The 19,553-nt window shown below is 40.7% G+C and overlaps 2 protein-coding genes across 4 annotated transcripts; one reads left to right on the plus strand and one right to left on the minus strand.

Moving 5' to 3' along the window:
• Positions 1-198: 198 nt before the first annotated feature.
• Positions 199-10,151, plus strand: slc12a9 (solute carrier family 12 member 9). Of its 3 annotated transcripts, none has more exons than XM_046838994.1 (15): positions 199-398; positions 451-508; positions 2,280-2,475; positions 2,566-2,700; positions 2,927-3,064; positions 3,326-3,628; positions 3,722-3,829; positions 3,972-4,083; positions 4,345-4,502; positions 4,635-4,717; positions 5,009-5,133; positions 5,265-5,457; positions 6,611-6,785; positions 7,341-7,487; positions 8,107-10,151. In XM_046838994.1, exons 3-15 carry the CDS (start codon positions 2,283-2,285, stop codon positions 8,964-8,966), a joined length of 2,730 nt encoding a protein of 909 aa, XP_046694950.1. In that variant the 5' UTR covers positions 199-398; positions 451-508; positions 2,280-2,282; the 3' UTR covers positions 8,967-10,151. The 3 variants fall into 3 exon arrangements, with proteins under 3 accessions (XP_046694950.1, XP_046694951.1, XP_046694949.1); XM_046838995.1 differs by having other exon boundaries at positions 199-364; XM_046838993.1 differs by having other exon boundaries at positions 199-508.
• A 576-nt stretch (positions 10,152-10,727) lies between these two features.
• hsd20b2 (hydroxysteroid (20-beta) dehydrogenase 2) lies at positions 10,728-18,519 on the minus strand. The gene is made up of 11 exons (XM_046838996.1): positions 18,319-18,519; positions 16,901-16,947; positions 15,505-15,580; positions 14,706-14,816; positions 14,008-14,075; positions 13,870-13,914; positions 13,701-13,735; positions 13,535-13,616; positions 13,397-13,462; positions 12,855-13,004; positions 10,728-11,887 (listed from the first exon to the last, which is right to left on the minus strand). The coding sequence occupies exons 1-11, from the start codon at positions 18,488-18,490 to the stop codon at positions 11,750-11,752; spliced, it is 990 nt and encodes a 329-aa protein (XP_046694952.1). The 5' UTR covers positions 18,491-18,519; the 3' UTR covers positions 10,728-11,749.
• Between the last annotated feature and the right edge of the window lie 1,034 nt (positions 18,520-19,553).

Genomic DNA, 19,553 nt, shown 5'->3' on the forward strand with positions numbered 1-19,553 from the left:
TCATAAATATTTATGTCAATGTAGTGTGTATTACGGGGGCTTTTCCCAAACCAGGAATACCCCAACAACCCTCACATGTGGAACATCTCAGTACTGACTTATGTAATATGTATCAGGTTTTTATCCTGAACTCAGCTTAAACCCCTCCTTTTTTTGTTTTTTTTTTGCAGTCACATGCATGGTCATGTGATCATTCCAAACATCTGTGACGTCCCATACTGCATACTACACCACTAACTAGTGCGCGAGGGCGCAGTAGAATAATAGGACTAATGGGAATACCGCGGTTTGAAGGATCACATCCCTTTCTGCGGATCGATCAATCGGCTGCGTCCTAAAAAGGTTCTGGCGTAATAATTAGTAGGTGAGGTCACACGGAGGACGTTTCCACGGTTACGGTGAGGAGATCTTCTCATGGTGATCTTCTCATAGTGATCTGGTTGGTTTCAGATCTGAGGCTTCTTCCTGGTCGTTGTTCTGAAGGAGGAGAAGAAGGAGATCTGTGCAGGTAAGAGCGATGAACTTCAGCTTCACCGGGGTATGTTGGGCACATATGCGGTGCCATGGTGGCGGTAAAGATGCCCAGGTGATGCCCAGGGGTTCTCGAGATCCGTGTTGGTTAGATGTTTTAGCTTCCTCGTGGTTGTCTGAACAAGCGGAAGTAACAAACGGATTTTTGTTTTGGTTGTTTTGGTGCAGTAGAAAGCTGCTGACAATCCGCGCCTTTTTTTTTTGTAACCGGAATTGGTTTATTAATTGGATTGTTACAACAATTAATTATTGTTAACAATTAATTAGGGTCCAAAACATTTGTTGCCATTTCTCAGCCCAGTCACTGTAACACTGGATTGTTTTTTTTAAGATACACTATTTATTATAAAGTATCTGCTGCTTGGATTCATCTTCAACTTGTCACAAGTGTGGACACAATTAGTTTTGTATGGTTTTTAACACACAGGTTATGAAAAGGTCTGAAGATTAATTTTGACAATACAAACAAATATATAAATGTATACATTTTATTTCCATTGAAAACAATCCTTAGCATGAAAAACATTTCAAAATACTTTGCAATGTCTCTTTACTGGTTAGAGATTTTCCTTCTTTGTGATCCAGTTCATCCCAGTGCAGTTCAGTATTATTTAGGTGCGGCGACTGGGCAGGCCGTTCCATGCTAGACGACACCCCAGACGACTGTTTGCGCTCTAAATAACACGATTGGACGTACGGTGAAGTCGGTTCCTATGAGTCGCAGTCCAGACTGAATCGCACGGTGGAATGCTGGAGTATGGAATAGGAGACATGTTGGTTCAGGATTCCTTACACTTTCCAGAACCTTCCCTGCTCCAAAGTCCCCACAAACCGTTACGCTTCCACCTCAATGTGTGACACACGGGGTGAGGGAGTCTGATAACATCATCTCTCCTGCTCTCCGTCTAAGCAAAAACAGGCACTACGTTTTGTACATTGTGTTCTGTATTATGTGGATGTGTAACACCTTGTAGAATTTTTAAAAGAACTCTTGACTCATATTAAAAATGCATAGAGATTGTGGAAGTGCTATAAGTGCTATCGTTACTAATACGTAGTTCATTTCATGGACATCAGTAGTGGAACACGGAGCCTGTTGCTGGACCATACAGTTGCAGACCGTGTAGATAACATCGTGTACTTTCTATTTTTAAAACGTTATTATTACATGATCGATGTCAGGAAGGATTTCGGGAAACTTCTAAGCACCATGATCATTTAGCTGTTTTTTTTTTTTTCTGTAAACCGGTCCCTGGTTGCCAAAATATACACGTCTCTAAATCGAAGGTGAGAAAGACGAGGAGTTTCCCCTCAGAACCGTCGTCCTACAGGCGGAAAGGGTTCATGCCAGAATCACAGGGACTTTTATTTATTTATTCATTTGTCCTTAAAGGTTTCTGCATCACGTGACGGGTGTTTTTATTCTCATGTCTTGAGAAGCATGACTCGACTTGTCTGCTGTCTCCGATGACCAAATCTTACTTACACACAAGCTGAGAAACGTGTAAAGAAAATAGCAAAAGCTCAAATGATATTTTTTTAATTATAATATTAATATTGCTTTTATAACTAGAACTGGTTTTATGGAGATGTTTGATGCTACAGTGAAGTTCCTGGATATTCCTGAAAGCAGAATATGGATCCTTATCTGAACTGTGTTTACTTACTTTTACAGTCACAGGTCATTTATCATCATTCACCATATGCACCAGGAAGTCCTAAGATTTAACTTCCTGTTTTTCTTTTAGGTCATGGCGGGGGAGCGAAGTCGTCTCCTGCCTCATGGAGCGTACAGTGTTTTGGGGGATAGTGTGGACTCCAGGAAGGGGTCCACGTCCACGGATGATGCGTCCAAATCCAATCCCCGCAAACTCAACACCTTCTTCGGGGTGATGGTCCCCACTATCTTGTCCATGTTCAGCATCGTCCTGTTCCTGCGCACGGGTCAGTGAGTGTGAGGTGGAGGGACGTGGGGGACATTTGTTTGGTGTTTGTGTGTGTGTGTGTGTGTTGTAATATGAGTATGTGTTGCAGGTTTTGTTGTCGGTCATGCTGGCCTTCTCCAGGGACTGCTCATGTTGATCGTGGCATATTTCATCATCTCCTTGACCATCCTGTCGATCTGTGCAATCTCTACTAATGGGGCGGTGCAGGGGGGCGGAGCTTACTGTATCTTTATCAAAAGCATTTTGTTTCCGAATGAGAGATTTTATATATATTATATTATGATGACCAATCAGAACGAAGAATTCAACAGCAATACTCTATAAATATATACATATGAGGAAATTTGATTGTTGTAAATGGAAAGTTTCACATTTTTCTCGGCTGAAAATAGTCTCCATGCGCAACCCAGAGTGGACAAAGTTGTGGATTCTTAACCTCTGAACTCCAGACATGATCAGTCGTTCTCTTGGGCCGGAGTTTGGAGGCAGCATCGGCCTCATGTTCTACCTGGCGAAGGTGTGTGCGTGCGGTGTGTACATGCTCGGGCTGGTGGAGGCCATCCTGAACGTTTTTGGGCAGGATCCAGGTGAGAATTTGGTCGGATTTCCCGGGGGGGGGGGATATACTATCACACAGTCATATATTTTCAGCCTGAACTTGATCATTGATGCAGAAACTGATTTTGTAGGAGACTCTGAAACATTCTAAATGTGTTGCTGAAATTCTTCCTCTAATGACCTTCATGATCTGACTTCTGATGGCCACAAACACTAAATATTTATATCTGTTTTTAGAAAGAAATAATGGGTTTCCTGTGGCATTTCCGCCTCTGTTTCTGTCTCTGTAGCGGTCGGGGGGCCAGAGGGCATTCGTGTCCTGCCTCAAGGTTACTGGTTCTCTGTGCTCTACTCCTCCGTGCTGCTGCTCATCTGTCTGGTCATTTGCCTGGTCGGCGCTCACATCTACGCCAAAGCCTCGTTCCTCATCCTGCTGGTGGTGACCATGGCCGTGCTGTCCATCATCATCAGCACGCTAGTGGTCGGGCCGCGCACCTTCAGCTTCACGCACACGCTCGGTCCGAACAGCACGGTCACTCGCAACGGCAGCTACACGGGCTTCAACAGCAGCACGCTCTCTCACAACCTGTGGTGTGAGTATCAATTAATTATGTTGACTCAGGACGTCTCAATTTTACACGGTCATTTTCTCCTTCCTGTCTCACTTATTCTCATTCTGGCTGCAGCGGGCTACTCTTTAGACTACAGTACGAACAGGGTGATGTCGTTTTCTACCGTCTTTGCCGTGATGTTCACCAGCTGCACTGGCATCATGGCAGGAGCCAACATGTCGGGTAAATACACAAACACAGACTTCCTGGATTCACTTCCTGTTTTTCTGTTTTTTATTGTCACACACTGAATGCAATCCTGCTGAAAAAAAAATGTTCTCACTGTAATCTGGACTTGTGCAACTCATCAGTGTGGTTTTTGCAGGTGAGCTCAAGAATCCCAGCGTGGCCATTCCGAAAGGCACCATCATGGCTGTGCTGTACACCTTCACCGTCTACCTCCTTCTCTTCTTCCTCATTAGCTCCACCTGCGACAGGTGAGGAATATGTATGTATATATTGTGTATATGTATATGGACCTGAAGTTCGTGAGTGCAAATCTCAGTCACCTCAATCTACCACTTCTGGGCCCCTGAGCGAGGTTCTTCACCCCTGCTTATTTGTATAAATGAGATAATTGTATGTCTCTCTGGACAAGGGTGTCTCCTGAATGCCATAAAAGTAAAGATATGATATATGATGTGGATATAGATGCATAATTAAATATATAATAATAAATATATCTTGCTTCCTCCCAGGTATTTGCTGATTAACGACTTTGCCGTGTTCCAGCAAATAAACATCTGGCCTCCGTTTGTCATCATCGGCGTGTACTGTGCCTCACTGTCCGCCGCCATGTGCTCGCTCATCGGAGCTTCACGCATCCTACACGCCCTCGCAATCGACCATCTCTTTGGTGTGTGTGTGTGTGTGTGTGTGTGTGTGTGTGTGTGTGTGTTGTGCTCTTGAACAGTGGTAAAGTTTAAGAATAAAAAAATATGAAGCTGTGGAAAGAAGTGCACTGATGTGTGTGATTGCTGTCTCTCAGGTTTGGTCCTGGCCCCTGCTGCCGTTACATCCCGCTCGGGAAACCCCTGGGTCTCTGTGCTCTATACCTGGGCACTGGTACAGGTGAGGTGGTGTGTGTGTGTGTGTGTGTGTGTGTGTGTGTGTGTGTGTGTGTGTGTGTGTGTGTGTGTGTGTGTGTGTGTGTGTGTGTGTGTGTGTGTGTGTGTGTGTGTGTATACACAATTTATGAGTTATGTAATGTTTTGGTGCAGCTGTAATAAAACTAAATCAGTGACTGTTTATGTTATCAGTGATATAAAATTAGTGTGAGGATGGATTTAATGGTGTAAACCCAGTAACACAGTGTGTGTGTGTGTGTGTGTGTGTGTGTGTGTGTGTGTGTGTGTGATGTAGATCACGGTGTTTGCAGGTCAGCTGAACGTGATCGCAGGTTTCGTGACCGTCTTCTATCTGCTGTCCTACGCTGCAGTAGATCTGGCCTGTCTGGCATTAGAGTGGGCGTCTGCTCCCAATTTCAGGTACAGACGATGAGACTGCGCCGATCTCGTGACTAATCAGCAATATAGTCCTAAAAACAAAACGAGTTCTTGCAAAACCAAAGTGTTAAAAAGCACACTGAGCTGAGCGTTCTCGCTTTCTGTACATCCAGGCCGACATTTCAGTACTTCTCGTGGCACACGTGTCTGCTGGGTTTGCTCAGCTGCCTGGTGATGATGTTCGTGATCAATCCGGTCTACTCGTCAGCCAGCATCGTGGTCTTACTTCTCTTGCTGCTCTTCCTGCACTATCGGTCGCCCACAAGCAGCTGGGGCTACATCAGTCAGGCGCTCATCTTCCATCAGGTACACCCACACACACACACACACACACACACACACACACACACACACAACAGGACTGGAGTTCCCATATACTCCAAATACCTATTAGCCAGCAGAGGTGGGAAGTAATGAAGTACCAACACTTTATTACTGTATTAAAGTAGATTTTTCTGGTATCAGTTCTTTACTTCACTATTAAATTTTCGGCCAATTTTTTTACATTTCTTATACAAATACCTGCAATTTCGACTTCTTAGATTTTGAAACCAGACTTGTTACTTCAGTTTTATTCTATTTGGTGACATCATCGATATTTTTCTTTTTTTTTTTTGTTATTGTGCGGCTTTTTTATCTTACCACAAGTAAGGCAGAAGGCAGCAAGAAGTATGACTAAAAACAGAGACAATTCAGATCATCTCTTCTCTGCTTGTGTTCTATATGGTTATTTAGCCTGGTTACATTCATTAGTTTAAAACTTGAAATTTTACAGGTGGTCCCTGAGTTACGATGATTCCTGTATATACAATTATAGAAAAGACATGATTTATAAAATCGGGTGTCTCCCAGAGGAGCTCGGCTTCCATGTCCTCTTTTAGGGATGTTGTCATTATAATCATCACCTCTGGCTCATTAAAAATTCCCCTTGCAAATTTTATCACAATTTCATTACAAACAGCCAAAACAACACAACGTTTCACACAGAATGGTGTACAGTAACCCGTGTGTGTGTGTGTGTGTGTGTGTGTGTGTGAGCTCTGTTGTTCCTGTGTGTTGTGTATACTGTAGTTAGCATGCAGGCTAAAATGACTGTGAGGGACTTTCCTGGGGATTTCCCCCCGTCACTGTAAATACGTAGCTCACACATCGGAGAGCTTATTTCCCACAATACTCATTTTCATACACTGTTTCTTTTTTTGTATCGTCAATGTTACTGAAAAGTCAGTGTTTTTCCACAAGAGCTTGAGTCACAATTTTCAACTTGTGGCTTCTCATTAATAATATTAACAGTGGACAAATAAAAGAAGGAAAAAATAAGTTGGTTCCTTGGGTTCACTGAGTCCTCATGGGTATCTCCTCTATAATATCAGAAAGAAATCCCAGGTTTCTTATAATCTACAAATTCATTTAGGTGCATCGAAATTGCCATTGTGTTTTTGATTAACTCGTCCTCCAGGTGCGAAAGTACTTGCTGATGCTGGACTCGAGGAAGGACCACGTCAAGTTCTGGAGACCACAGGTGCTCCTGATGGTGGCCAACCCTCGCTCTTCATGCCAGCTCATCTGTTTTGTCAACCAGCTAAAAAAAGGAGGCCTCTTTGTGCTGGGCCATGTGCAGATCGGAGATCTGGGTAAGTCCTCACGAGCGCAGAGCACTGAGGCCAAAGTTCAAGAGCCTGCTGCATGTGATGGGAGGAACCTGTTGAATGTTGCACAGCAGATGCTAATAAACGCGTGATTGAGTCACGGTAATGTGCGACAGCTTGCACTTGTACGAGAGGTCAACTTGTGTGATTAAATATAGTTCTCGACATTATAGAGGCCCTGTGCGAAACATCTCGTGAGCACAGTCTCACGTGGGACGTGTCTAAAATAATCCTGCACAAAGAGTATACAGAGAAATACAGCATCCATTCCTTTTTTTTTTTCTTCAAAATTTACTATTGTTTATATATAAATTTGGCTAAATGTTAGAATAATGTTATAATGTTATAACCATTCTTATAAAAGGCTTTACAGTGAATGTTCATTGCACATCATTTCAATGGGAAGGGGGCACGTTCTTACAGCAGAAAAGTGTTAACCAATATCTCTCTATTCTCTCTCTCTCTCTCTCTCTCTCTCTCTCTCTCTCTCTCTCTCTCTCTCTCTCTCTCTCTCTCTCTTTCTCTCTCGCCTCCTGATAGATGTTGTGCCAAACGATCCTGTTCAGCAGCAGTATAATTTCTGGTTGAGTCTGGTGGATAAGCTTGGGATTAAAGCATTTGTCGATTTGACCCTCTCTCCTTCAGTCAGGCAGGGAACCCAGCATCTACTGCGCATCACTGGACTGGGTAACAAAAATAAAATTCTTGCATCTACAATAACACCAGCATTATTTTGGATGTTTACCCATGGCATCGTTTTTAAAGGTCGACTGATTCAAGTGGATTGGTGATCAGTGCTATAGCATTCTCTTTTGAGTTTTCTGTGCATTTTAAGCCTAAATCTTGCGTTTTAAAGGGGTTACAAATGCTACTGCCTACTTGTTTTGTAACACTGTAAAATATAGTGTACTTTTTGCAGTGTGCAGTCTCACGTGAAAAAATAAACAGCATGCGTCGTCAGTGAGTCGCCTCTAGAGGCCGCTGTTGTAATGAGAGCGGACCTTTTCAGCCACTTCAGCAACGGACGCACCCCAGATAAATTGATATGTATTTTTGCTGATTTGCCGATAGTTCCAGCGTTCTACGAACGGTGCTGATTAATCGGCAATGCCGGCATTAATCGGTAGACCTCTAATTGTTAAGTGTTAAAGTACTTCAAAAGCTAATTGATCTGTAATCTGTACAACAGGAGTTGACTTCTGAATTACAGAACAGGTTTTTACAGATAAACACACTGCATCATTTACATTAAGTTTGCACACTGAGACAATCTGGTATGTATTGTTTGTGTACCCTTCTACAACAGGAGGCATGAAGCCAAACACACTCGTTCTGGGCTTCTACGACAACTGCTACCCAGAGGACTATTTCCTTCAGGATCCTACATTCTGTAAAGGTGCGGTGGATGGTGCCGGCTTTATCGGTGATGAGGATGACAATTTTGGTGTGGACCTTCCCTCCCTGCAGGCCCACTTCCCTCCTGTGCGTCACGCAGAGAGCCCCCGCTGGCTCCAGCCAGATGAATATGTGGGGATCATCTCTGATGCCATAAAAATGGGCAAGAATGTATGCCTGGGCCGCTACTTTTTCCAGCTGCCGCCCGAAAACCAAAGCAAAGGCCAGACACCGGCGAAAAGCGGAGACCCTGCTGACGAGACGATCGACGTGTGGCCGTCCAACCTGCTGAGCACCGGGAGAATCCAGAGCTACGCCGACGTGTGCAGTCTCTTCTTGCTACAGATGGCATGTGTTTTAAACATGGCTGCCGGCTGGCGCCGTGCCCGTCTGCGCATCTTCCTGTGTGTTGAGTCGGAGTCTGCAGACCAGGGCTGGATGGCCAAAGAGGAGCGCTTCAGGGAGCTGCTGGGGAAGCTGAGGATCCGGGCCATTATCAAGATCGTGCCGTGGGATCCGGTGGTGCGGCTGCTGAGACCAAGCGACCGGAGTACGCCCCCTATGGTGACGGAGGAATTCCTGTCCGGAGTCAACGCGCTTTTGAAAGAACACAGCACTTCCGCTGCAGTGCGCTTCCTCTATTTGCCCCGCCCACCTGCCGATTCCAGCCAATCGCAACAGTATCTGGCACAGTTGGATACCCTCACTCAAGGACTTGGTCCCACTCTTTTGATTCATGGTCTGACCCCTGTGACATGTACTGAGCTTTGAGGATGCAACTGTTAATTTAAATGCAGTTACATATAAAGAGAATTCAATTTAAACCAAACATTTGGCCAAAGTTTCTCAGAACAGACATGTTTGTTGTGCGATATCTGCAAATGTCAGGCTAAACTAGCAGGGGGATTTATATTTGCTAAGGCTATTTCAGAGTGAAGGTTGGGCCAACACGCTGGAGTGATTAGGTACATTGGTCTCTTAGCTGCATACCAAAATATCGCAACTCCATTGGCAACTTCTTATGTAATACGTGCAAAGCCATTCCTCTTATCATGCTTTAACACACGTGTAGTAGCTGGTGCTTACTCACCACCTCAGGTGTGTCCTATTGTCTTTGTTCTCTGTCCAAATATGTCTTTTTTTCTCTGTTCTCGTTTTGCTGACGACATTATTTAAGGGATAAACTGGACCAAAAAAAAAGGCGTATTGTTTTGTTGGTATGAAAAGAACACGAGGCTTTAAACATTCTTTTATTTAAGCAAGGTGAGCTGCAGGATACGTGCTAATAGCGGGTGGAGGCGTGTCCGTGTGTGGGTTTTGACTTCAACGTTCTAATGTTTAAATGGCACATTCAGCATTCTTACTAAGACCTTTTCTTTCCAGCTTGACTTGTATGTCCTGAATGTTACTTTGCCTGATTTGCGGTCTCTTAACCTTCCAGCCTGATACTGCTGCAGTGCATCTCTTCCCATTCCAAATTGTTGCACCTTTAATCATTCCTTGCTTTTTGACAGTCTTAATGACATTTTCAGGCTAATCTAAAAAAAAGTCTCGCACATCCGTATCACGTTTCTAATTACTACAAACGCATCACAGTGTATTGTCGCGTTAATGACTGAAGCTGTTCACGCAAAACTCGTAACTACTTTGACTTGTACAAGTAAAATTAAAACACGGATATGCACTGTTATAGAAAAATAACCTACATTCCAGTGGTATTAGTCAAACGTTCCTGTGGTTTTCTTCCTACACATTTCACTTCGATGTTTATTAAATTTCACGCTTCACAAAAAAAAAAACAGGTGAACGAGTGTGTTGCAGCTGTTGTTTGCACACACACACAGTGGATATAAAATGTCAATTTGAAATATCCTGCAGGGTGTGTATGTGTCGGAGAAATGCTGCATTCTTAAAAAGCTTTAAAAACCTGAATTAAAACACAGAAATTTATGACAACTGTGGTGTTTATGGGCGTGTATATATATTATTATTATTATTTTTATTTTTTTCTCTTTTCTCTCCAGACAATATATTGATGCTTAGCGTTTTAATCCTTACTTATGCACAGTCACCTTAAATATAATGATTATTTATATACATAATGCAGCAGATCGTAAGCTGTTGGCTTGAGTTAATGCAGTTATAGATGTGAACGCTTATAGTCTTCTACCTGCAATAACCAGCACCAAATTGTATTTTGTTGAGTTGCGATACCTCATTTCTGTTCAACAGGGAACGCCTTAAGCTTCGTATAACCCCTTTTTGAGAAATGACAAATGAAGTATGTTTGAGTGTGCTTTGGAAGTGTGAGATGATTGTCTTATCTGTGGTTACTGCTCGTGGTTTTCAGGTAATGACGTGTGTGTGTGTGTGTGTGTGTGTGTGTGTGTAAGTAAGCTATTGGGAAATAAAGTACAGTAAATAGGAAGTAAGATGTTGGTGTACGTGTGGTAGGAAACATCACCGGTGGGTCGGTTGTGTCTTCTCGATGTGGTGGAAATTAATTTTTGAACAAACCACTGTAGTCACGTGTAAAACATCAATTTAATGTATATTTATATGAGTCCTGTATTAACAATACATATTCTGTTGCATTTAACACACACACACAAGCCAATATTATTCTTGTACATATTAAAAAATACACAATAAACTGGTTAAATATTTCCTCTTTCCCTGTTGAGTCCTATATCTTTTGTTGTTCTTGATAGCTGATGGGATTCAGGGTTCAGTTTAGCATTTTGCAAAGTACATCTCAAAATGATCACACACTTTCCTCCATCTGTTACTGTTTCAAAATATTCATTTCTGTGAGGTTTCTGGTTTAATTATTCATAAAAATGGATAAAGAAAATGTTGAAACTAGTTAAAGACTTTAGACTTTCGCGTCTATCATTCCACAGCGATTCGGTTAATATAGTGCCTGATTTTTTTTATACTAAAGTGTTCGGTAAAGTGCATTTTATTGTAAGTGTAATACATCCAACTTATAAACAAATCGATAAACTTCTTACAATTCAACCTCATAACCACTACAGAGGTCCAGTAGTGCCATTACGATATAACTGATAACACAGCATGACCACTGCTTAGTAAGATGCTAAACAGTAAGTTAGTTAAACAGTTAAACTTAGTAAGTTGGTAAACAGTACTTCAATTAAATAAAGCAGATAAATAGATAAATATACATAGTTTTGACAGAGTTGTACAGTAGCTACAGTTCCTTTGGCACCCAAAATCTGTCTTTTTTAAATAAAATTCAGTAGTCAAAATCTAAACCGTGGCCATGTGTTTGGCTCCTGTTTCCACTTAAAGCAAGTCTGCTACACGCCTTCGAAGCATGAAAAACCTAAACATGCCTCGGCGTAGATTCGAATTCGATGTGGACGTCTAAACTGTTTGTCATTGCACTAAGGGAATGTTGGCCAAACATACTTTCAAATCTAATTAGGTAGATTTTGTTTTGAAGTGTTTAACAGCGTTTCCACATCCAGATGTGCAAGTCTGTGACATCAGGTTATCATCGTGGCAATGCCTCCTGATGTGATTCTTCATTATTCCTGTTTCTTCTGGCACTGTGCCATTCGTTCTTCTATTAGCTGCCTGACTTCCTTGGAAAACCTCTCGATGCGCCGCACGCAAAACGGAGACAGTCGCAGCCAGGCTGGGAAGAAGATCGCCATGGCGTTATGCTGTACAGAAGGATTGAAAGCCAAAGAGAGTGTGTGAGGGAATGGTTATAGGAACAATATGACCAAAAAATGCAATTTATACAGCGTTCTCTTTAATCCAAATGCGGTCAAAGTTTATTCATTGTCTGACTCTCATTTACATGTTTGTAGAAACACTCAATCACACTCTAATTCACACTTTGGGGCAATTTCGGATTTTCAAGCTAACAACTGAAAAAACTTTTGGGGGAGCTAACTAGTTTCTCAGGCAGACACTGGGAAACTCTGCATAGGCAGTAACTCGGGCTGAGGATCAACAGGTGACTGCTGCACTTTTAATGCAGAAAATGCTATCTAGAATTTTGCAGTGCTGTTTCTAGACTTGTTGGCACCATAGGCGAGATTCCTATTCCTTTCCTATTGCCATTTACAAACTTCCATAAGGTTCAACACGTTTAATATTGATTGCAAAACTCGAGAATTCGAGTATGTACACAATTACTAAATAATAAACTTCAGCAGAAAAACAGGTAAATCATTTAATTGGGTGAGGGCGTGGCACAGGGCGCTCACTGGCGCCACCCCCCAGCCGGCTGCACCCCAGACGACCCCCTGGTGTTCCTAAGCCTAGAATATGTTTGCAAATATAATAGAGGTTTACATCAAACTCATTTGAACACAATTAAAATTAAAACTTTATCGTCTAAGTCACTTCACGTGTATGATTTCAAACAACGTGATATAAATGAAAGTGCTGAGGTAATTGGGTCTAAAGATGTAGCTCGAACTTTGCCAAATATCACAGCAATGCTAAACTAGACTTGGGGTAAGTTCATGTTTTTCATGTTGAGTTGTTGTCTGTAGAAGAGAAACTGTAAGTGCATATCTGCTTGGTCATCATTAGACTTCCCTGGAGGCACAGGCAGAGAGAGCTGCGTGCCAAGATGGCAACAATGTGGAAATGAAGAGCGTGTGTGTATGTGTGTACCTGCAGGGCATGGGAAATACAACCGCTGGTAAAGGAGCTGTAACCCACAGTGTTGAGAGCATCTCGGGCAAACGAGGCTGCGCTTTTCACCAGAGTATTGACCTTGATGTTGTGCGTCATATTCGTGGACACCATGAATGGAGTCACACACTGAGAGGAAACAGAGACAAAATAGGAAACGTTACGAGTTTATAGGCTGAAGTGGAGATGCAATTCTGTCCAGACTGTTTTGCTAAATGTTTTTTTTTTGCAAGTAACTTTTGTCCACAGATTTTGTCCTCGTCATGCCCCCCGATGTTCAAACACCACCCGCATCACCAGCTTTTGGGCAACATGCTCTAAAACACACCTCTAATATTAGGTTTATCTCAGGTCTATTTCCACAGCTCAAATATTCAACAGACATAAAATGAGTCTTTGTTCTATATCTGTTTTATCTCTTTTAAAATTGGTCTATAGCATTATATTCCACATCATGTAACTTAATGCTAAACCCCACACACAGAAATCGATCCTTTTGCTGTACTGTATGTAACTTATACCTGAACTGTGACTCCTCGTCCCTGGTATTCTGCATTAAGAGAGCGAGAGAAATACGTCACACATATCTGCAGGAGAAAAGAAATCATTTAGCACACGTGTCTTTGCGTGTTCCACCCCCACTGAATGTTCGTGTTTACCTTTGTAGCAGAGTACAACGTGAGCATGGGCTGAGGTTGAGAACTAGCTTCGGATGATATGTTGATGATAAGTCCTTTACCCCTACATGCAGAGATACACACATTAATACAAGCAGCTCTGCTTTACCAGAGATAAAAAATAAACAAAGCTATGATCACTATGTACCTTTCGACCATCTGCGGTAATATCAGTCGGCTCATCTGCGGCAAAATGAAAGCATTGTTAGTTTCGTTGTCAACGTGACAGTCTCAGAACATTCTCGGTACAGCGTGTACTACATTGTGACAGGACTAAACAACGTGGAGGTGTTGATGTAATTCAGACAGGTTCATACCTGCGTGACAGACAGGATGTTACAATTGACCACTTCCGTGATTTTCTGGAAAAGGAATGTTAAACAGGATTTAATGCCATGATCAAAATACACTTGTACACAATGGATATTTATGCATCACCGCATGCGTTACGCTACCTTCTCAGGGTCAGGAACATCTAAGAAGTTGACCAGCATGCCAGCATAGTTCATACCGACATTATTCACTACAAAAAGAGAAAGAATGAGTTCATATGCAAGTCACTTTATCCCTTATCTTTGTTCATCTGTTATTCTTTACTACACATTAATTTTACATTACTTTCTCAGGGCGGAGCTTAGGAGGGGATATTTGCATATCTTTAAACAGGAGGAACGAGTCTCGTCCTGTTCCCTTTTTAAGAAGAAGCGATTACATTTTTGGAACATGTACAGAACGATGCAAGAGGTGAGGCTTATACACGTATCGCTACAGTTAAAATAGTACAACATCGTGCAGGAATTTGGCGTCTGGATGAAGCCAGGACACAAACTACGTTTATTCTATTCTTCCAAATCATCGATCATTCTGAATATTCACACAACGTTAATGATGCCACAAATGCTTTCCGATGGAAGTCAATAAGATAACATTGGAATAAAAATAAAAATTGAATAAAATAGAGATTGATAGAGATAGAGACTGAAAATTAAACGTTAACATGGAGTAACTTCATCCTGGACCGTCCGTTGAACTGTTAACTATCTATTAAAGATTAGCTTTAGCACAGTTGGCTACCGTGAAGACATGATGGCTTACAAATTCACCACAACAAAACTTTTTTTTTTTTTTCGTATTTCTTGACTCTTTAAATTACCTAGAATGCCAATTTCCAGGCCTTTGAGTTGCTCTGCTATGGCTGGATAAATAGAGGCACCCTCGCTGAAGTCTGCCTGAATGATTCGAGTCTGTCGTTTGAAACGTGATTCTGAAACACAAACACAAATTCAGGAAACAAGAGGTTACAATTTTGGAATTGATGGAGAAAATTTGAACGTTTCCACTGTGGGATTAAATAAGATTCTTTTTAAATGGAATACAAGAACCTTAAAGTATTATTTAACTTCATATGCATTTACTGTATTCATTCATTCATCTATAGTAAAGATGCCCAGATTTGGGCATGCGGATTACATCTGGTGGTGACCATTGATGTGACCCGCCATGTCGTATATGAGCAGGAATTAAGGGGAAAAAGTAATTGTTACAGATTGTTCTTTTCTAATTTAACAATTAATATCTTTTAATAAATATATTATTTGCTTGTATTTTTAAGCTGCAAAAATGTAAAGCAATGTAAAGAATAATAAAAAAAAAAACATTTGAGAAGCAGCTTAATGTCTGATATTACTAAAATAGCTGTATGTAAACAGTGTACTATACTATACTAATATAGTAAAAATAATAATTTTGAAAAAATAATCAGATAAATTATGAAATCTGTTGTTAGCAGGGACAAACAAAACTAGCCTGGGGGCTAAATGGGGCTTTTATTCCCCCCAGGAGTGTAAGATCAATATCTAAGATCTGTCAAATTGAGCTCCTAACCTCTGTTATATTTACATCATGATTTTTTTTTCAAAAGTATGCTGTCTATCAACCCTGCTTTCACTCACCTATCTCATCAGAAACGCGGCGAAGCTTGACTTGTGATCGACTGATCAGAATAATATCCAGTCCTCGTCTGGCGAGCTATACACACACACACACACACACACACACACACACACACACACACACATGCACACAGACAAATGGCAGAAGTTATGTACAGCATCAGGACATTCTTCAAGGGTTTGTAAAGTGGAATCCTCAACAGTTGTGCACTGAATATATTCATTATATTCACATGATATTACCGTTTACTCAGTTATTCTGCAAATACAATTTAATTTAGTCAATTATTCTAATAAAAACTGCTGTGTTCAAAGAATTTTATTCAAAATCTCTGGCCGTTATTGAAGCATGAACACAGATCATTTGAAAAACAGATTTGGAGTCTCAAGGGCTCAGCATTTTCCATGCCAGACATTCATGCTAATGAGCAGGGAGAACATACGCAGAAAGCTAATTGAGAGCCTCTTGTTTTGTTTTGTTGTTAGCTAGGCTGATAAAACTTGACACACTTTTGCATTTGCCTTAAATGTGAAAACGAGAATATATGGGTTGCCAAGTCTGTTTTTTCTCCTGGTAATTTTTTTCTTCTTTTATTTATATATATTTTAACTGTATTTCTTTTTTACATGCACTATATAAAAAATATTGGGACAATACTCTCCAGCCGTATGTGCTTCTTTACCAAACTTTTACCACAGATTTAGAGGCACACAGTTGTTTAACGTATTTGGTAGCGTTACATTTTCCTTGAATTAGGAGACCTGTTGGAGTGGAAGATCTCCTGCTATAGAGCTCCAACCCTATTAAAAACCTCTGGGATGAATGTGAATGCTGAAGGCACCCCAGGCCTCCTCACCTACATCAGCACCTGACTTTACTAACACCCCTGTGGCTGAATGAATCTCACACAAATCTCCACAAGCACATGCCAACATCTAGCAGAACATCATCCCCTAAAAATGAAGGTTATTAAAATGTAAAAGTGTATATACAGTTTTTTTTAAAATAATTATTTTACTGATTATTTAAAGTAAATATCTGCATGAAGTTAAAGGAAATGGATTGGAGTAGGCACTATGATGACGTAAAAGCTACAATGCATTTAATATGATTATAAGTTTATAATAACTTAATAGCAATGCAAATGTAGTTTAAAGATTTATTATATTTTCATTGATCAGTCATGTTGGATTTTTTTAGTGAGCTAGTCTGCTTGTACTGTGTAGTGAAGCTTATTAGCAAATACCAGTCGTTTTATGGAAATGTACTGTAGCTCCAGGATGTTTCATAAAGCTCCTATTTATTCCAATGAAACTGCAAACTAAGCAAATTATGAGAGGAACGTGAAAATACTCCAGGCTCTGGTGAATAAATGCATATAAAGTCTCAACTAACCTCAATGGCATAGGCTTGTCCAATCCCTGCCGTCGACCCTGTGACCACTGTGGAATGAAAGAAATAGAGTTTTAGTAGTGAAGAGAGGTTTGATATTATTTCCATGTTGTGTATCTGGACTATCTAGACCAGACTATATTACAAGGTGAGATCAGTACTGGCATATAAAAACATTATGATGCAATTGTCCAAGTTTTGTCATTATCATCAGGGTATCAGTGCTTTTGTTGTTGCAATATAAAAAAGTGGAAATCGGAGTGACAGTGGAAACTGGAAACGTTTTGCTTTCTCGTTCCTATAGCGGACCTAATAACTATCTGGAGAGAAGAATTTTGTCATGGGTTATGATACTATATATTTGTGTTGATCTCGATTATGATCACACATACCACCACAGTCAGCAGACATCACATCGTGTTCTTTCTCATCTTGTCCTCGATAATCATCTCGCACACCTCTGCTGTTTCTTTGCAAATATTTATCAGCGGGATGCTTCAAATATGTCAGAAATGTCGAACAAGGACATTTTACGCTCTACTTCTATATGCCCCAAAGGCAACAAAATAAAAAGTTTGATAAGAAGTAACTGCTTGAACCCTATGAGTACAAATGAGTGGTAATGTCTGGTCCCATTAAGACCTTCAGGACCACTGTGGAAGAGTATAAACTGAATAAAATGTGACACATTCTTCGTGTGCAAGAAGTTTTATGTCCTTGTAGGAATGTAATAATGGTATCTCTTAGTGTAGTCTCATTTTCTCCTACTGTAGGTGCAAATTACATCTGCTTGTAATGAGTCTTTAACAAAAAGAAATGAACCCAGACAATGCTATATAATTACTCATCGCTTATTAAAAAAAGACAGGATAAAAGACAGGATTATCAGGGTAGATTTGAACTTTCTTATAAGGGGAAAGTCCTCATAAGGTTATGCTGTGTTTTTGGAATGATTTTTCATCATAACTACAGAATGACTTCATGTTACCAGTAAACCATCACTTAACACCAGAGTGGAACCAGAAGCCAAAAGCATGACTACAGACAGAAAAACCCATCACAGGTCCCACAATACAACTTTGGGATGCTGTAGACTGTCAGAACAACCCATATGACACAAAAACCCCAAAAATGATTACATCATATATATTATATAGTATATTATTATATAATAATAGCTCAGTCCCATCAAATCTGCCTTTTATATACATGCTTCAGATCGAGGTGATAGAACAACAATGTGAATAAGTGCAATTATTGGATTAAACACATTTATCTTTTATTTGCATTATTATTTATACATCTTTATTTCCCTTTTCCTAATCTAAACATGCATCATTTTTCCAACACATCAACTCATTAGTAATGTCCTCTAAAGCAATGCACTTCTGTGCAACAGGTGATGTGCAGAATAGCATTACCTGCCCACTGTCCATACTCCCGGAGGTCCTGTTGCCAGATTTTTGACAGCACGTAGACCCTGAAGCCATGACCGATCGTCCACGACCATTTCAGGAGGTAATACAGCGCAGTGCCTCCGCCTAGAAGACACAGAAAAGAGCCCAACCAAGAGCAATCCACCGATCCGGCCATGGCACTGTCACTTCACCCCGCTCACACCCGCGCTGCCTTCTTAACGCTTAAGCCCCGCCCACAATCGATCCGGTTCCACCGGCCATTGGCTGAGGACACGTCGTACCGCACAATAGTCAAATACAAGAATCGGGTAGATCGTGCAATAGTATAGTGCAACTTATTTGAGGTGTCTACACACCATCTTCTGTACACCTGTATGACCAATTAAAGGTGCTGAAAATATTATAGAATAATATAATATATAATATTGTTTTAACAGCATCATGAGAAGGTCCTGCAAATGACACGGCGTTGAAATGTCCTGATAAATACTAACACATCATGCAATGACGGATGTGAAACTCTGATAGCACAGCGTTGGTTTTTTTTTTTTTTTATCACCAAGTCCAAACATACACACACACACACACACACACACACTGGCACACGCACACGCACAGAATCGTATCTTTATTGCAGCCTGAGAACAAAACACACTCGCACATGATGTCCTGAGGCTGAAAGAGAAAGTGTTTATCAACATCTGTCTTCTGTCTTCACAGCTGTCAGTCTTACTGCAGATATCAGCCATGATTTTTTTCAGTAGTTATTACATAGAACAGACTGTTGATTAACACTTCCCAGGTTGTGTTTACAAACTCCACAGCATTTCAAAAGGTTTATGTGACTATTCATCACATGAACTTATTATACTATGGTGGACGTTAGAATAAAACACGTGGTTGAACTGAAATTTTGTTAACAGCCTGAGATTTGATGAGGAATCTAACAGTTGCAGTAGATCATTTTAGCCACAAGAGGGCACCAAAATACATTTCATAATGGCGCTTCGTTAAAGAAAATCGATATAGCATTTGAATAAGAAGATAAGCAACTCTATAATAATGAATAATACACTATAAAGGTGAATTATTCGTATAGAACATGCCATCATCATTTCATCATCTAAAATGATCATATTTAAATTATTACATAAAATATGCATGTAGTAAATAAAATAAATTAATAAAGGCTACAACTACTAAATAGATCCGATCAAGAGAAAATACTTATTTATAGA

The sequence above is a fragment of the Silurus meridionalis genome, chromosome 25 (genome assembly GCF_014805685.1).
Source record: "Silurus meridionalis isolate SWU-2019-XX chromosome 25, ASM1480568v1, whole genome shotgun sequence".
Taxonomy (NCBI): Eukaryota; Metazoa; Chordata; class Actinopteri; order Siluriformes; family Siluridae; genus Silurus; species Silurus meridionalis.

Excerpts from the sequence above, each read along its gene's own strand:
- slc12a9 (XM_046838993.1), top strand. The coding sequence starts at position 2,283 with ATGGCGGGGGAGCGAAGTCGTCTCCTGCCTCATGGAGCGTACAGTGTT. Across the intron at positions 2,476-2,565 it reads CGTCCTGTTCCTGCGCACGG|GTTTTGTTGTCGGTCATGCT; the intron begins GTCAGTGAGTGT and ends TATGTGTTGCAG. Across the intron at positions 5,458-6,610 it reads AGGCGCTCATCTTCCATCAG|GTGCGAAAGTACTTGCTGAT; the intron begins GTACACCCACAC and ends CTCGTCCTCCAG.
- hsd20b2 (XM_046838996.1), bottom strand. The coding sequence starts at position 18,490 with ATGGCCGGATCGGTGGATTGCTCTTGGTTGGGCTCTTTTCTGTGTCTT. Across the intron at positions 13,736-13,869 it reads ACATCCTGTCTGTCACGCAG|ATGAGCCGACTGATATTACC; the intron begins GTATGAACCTGT and ends ATTTTGCCGCAG. Across the intron at positions 13,617-13,700 it reads TTACCGCAGATGGTCGAAAG|GGGTAAAGGACTTATCATCA; the intron begins GTACATAGTGAT and ends CTCTGCATGTAG.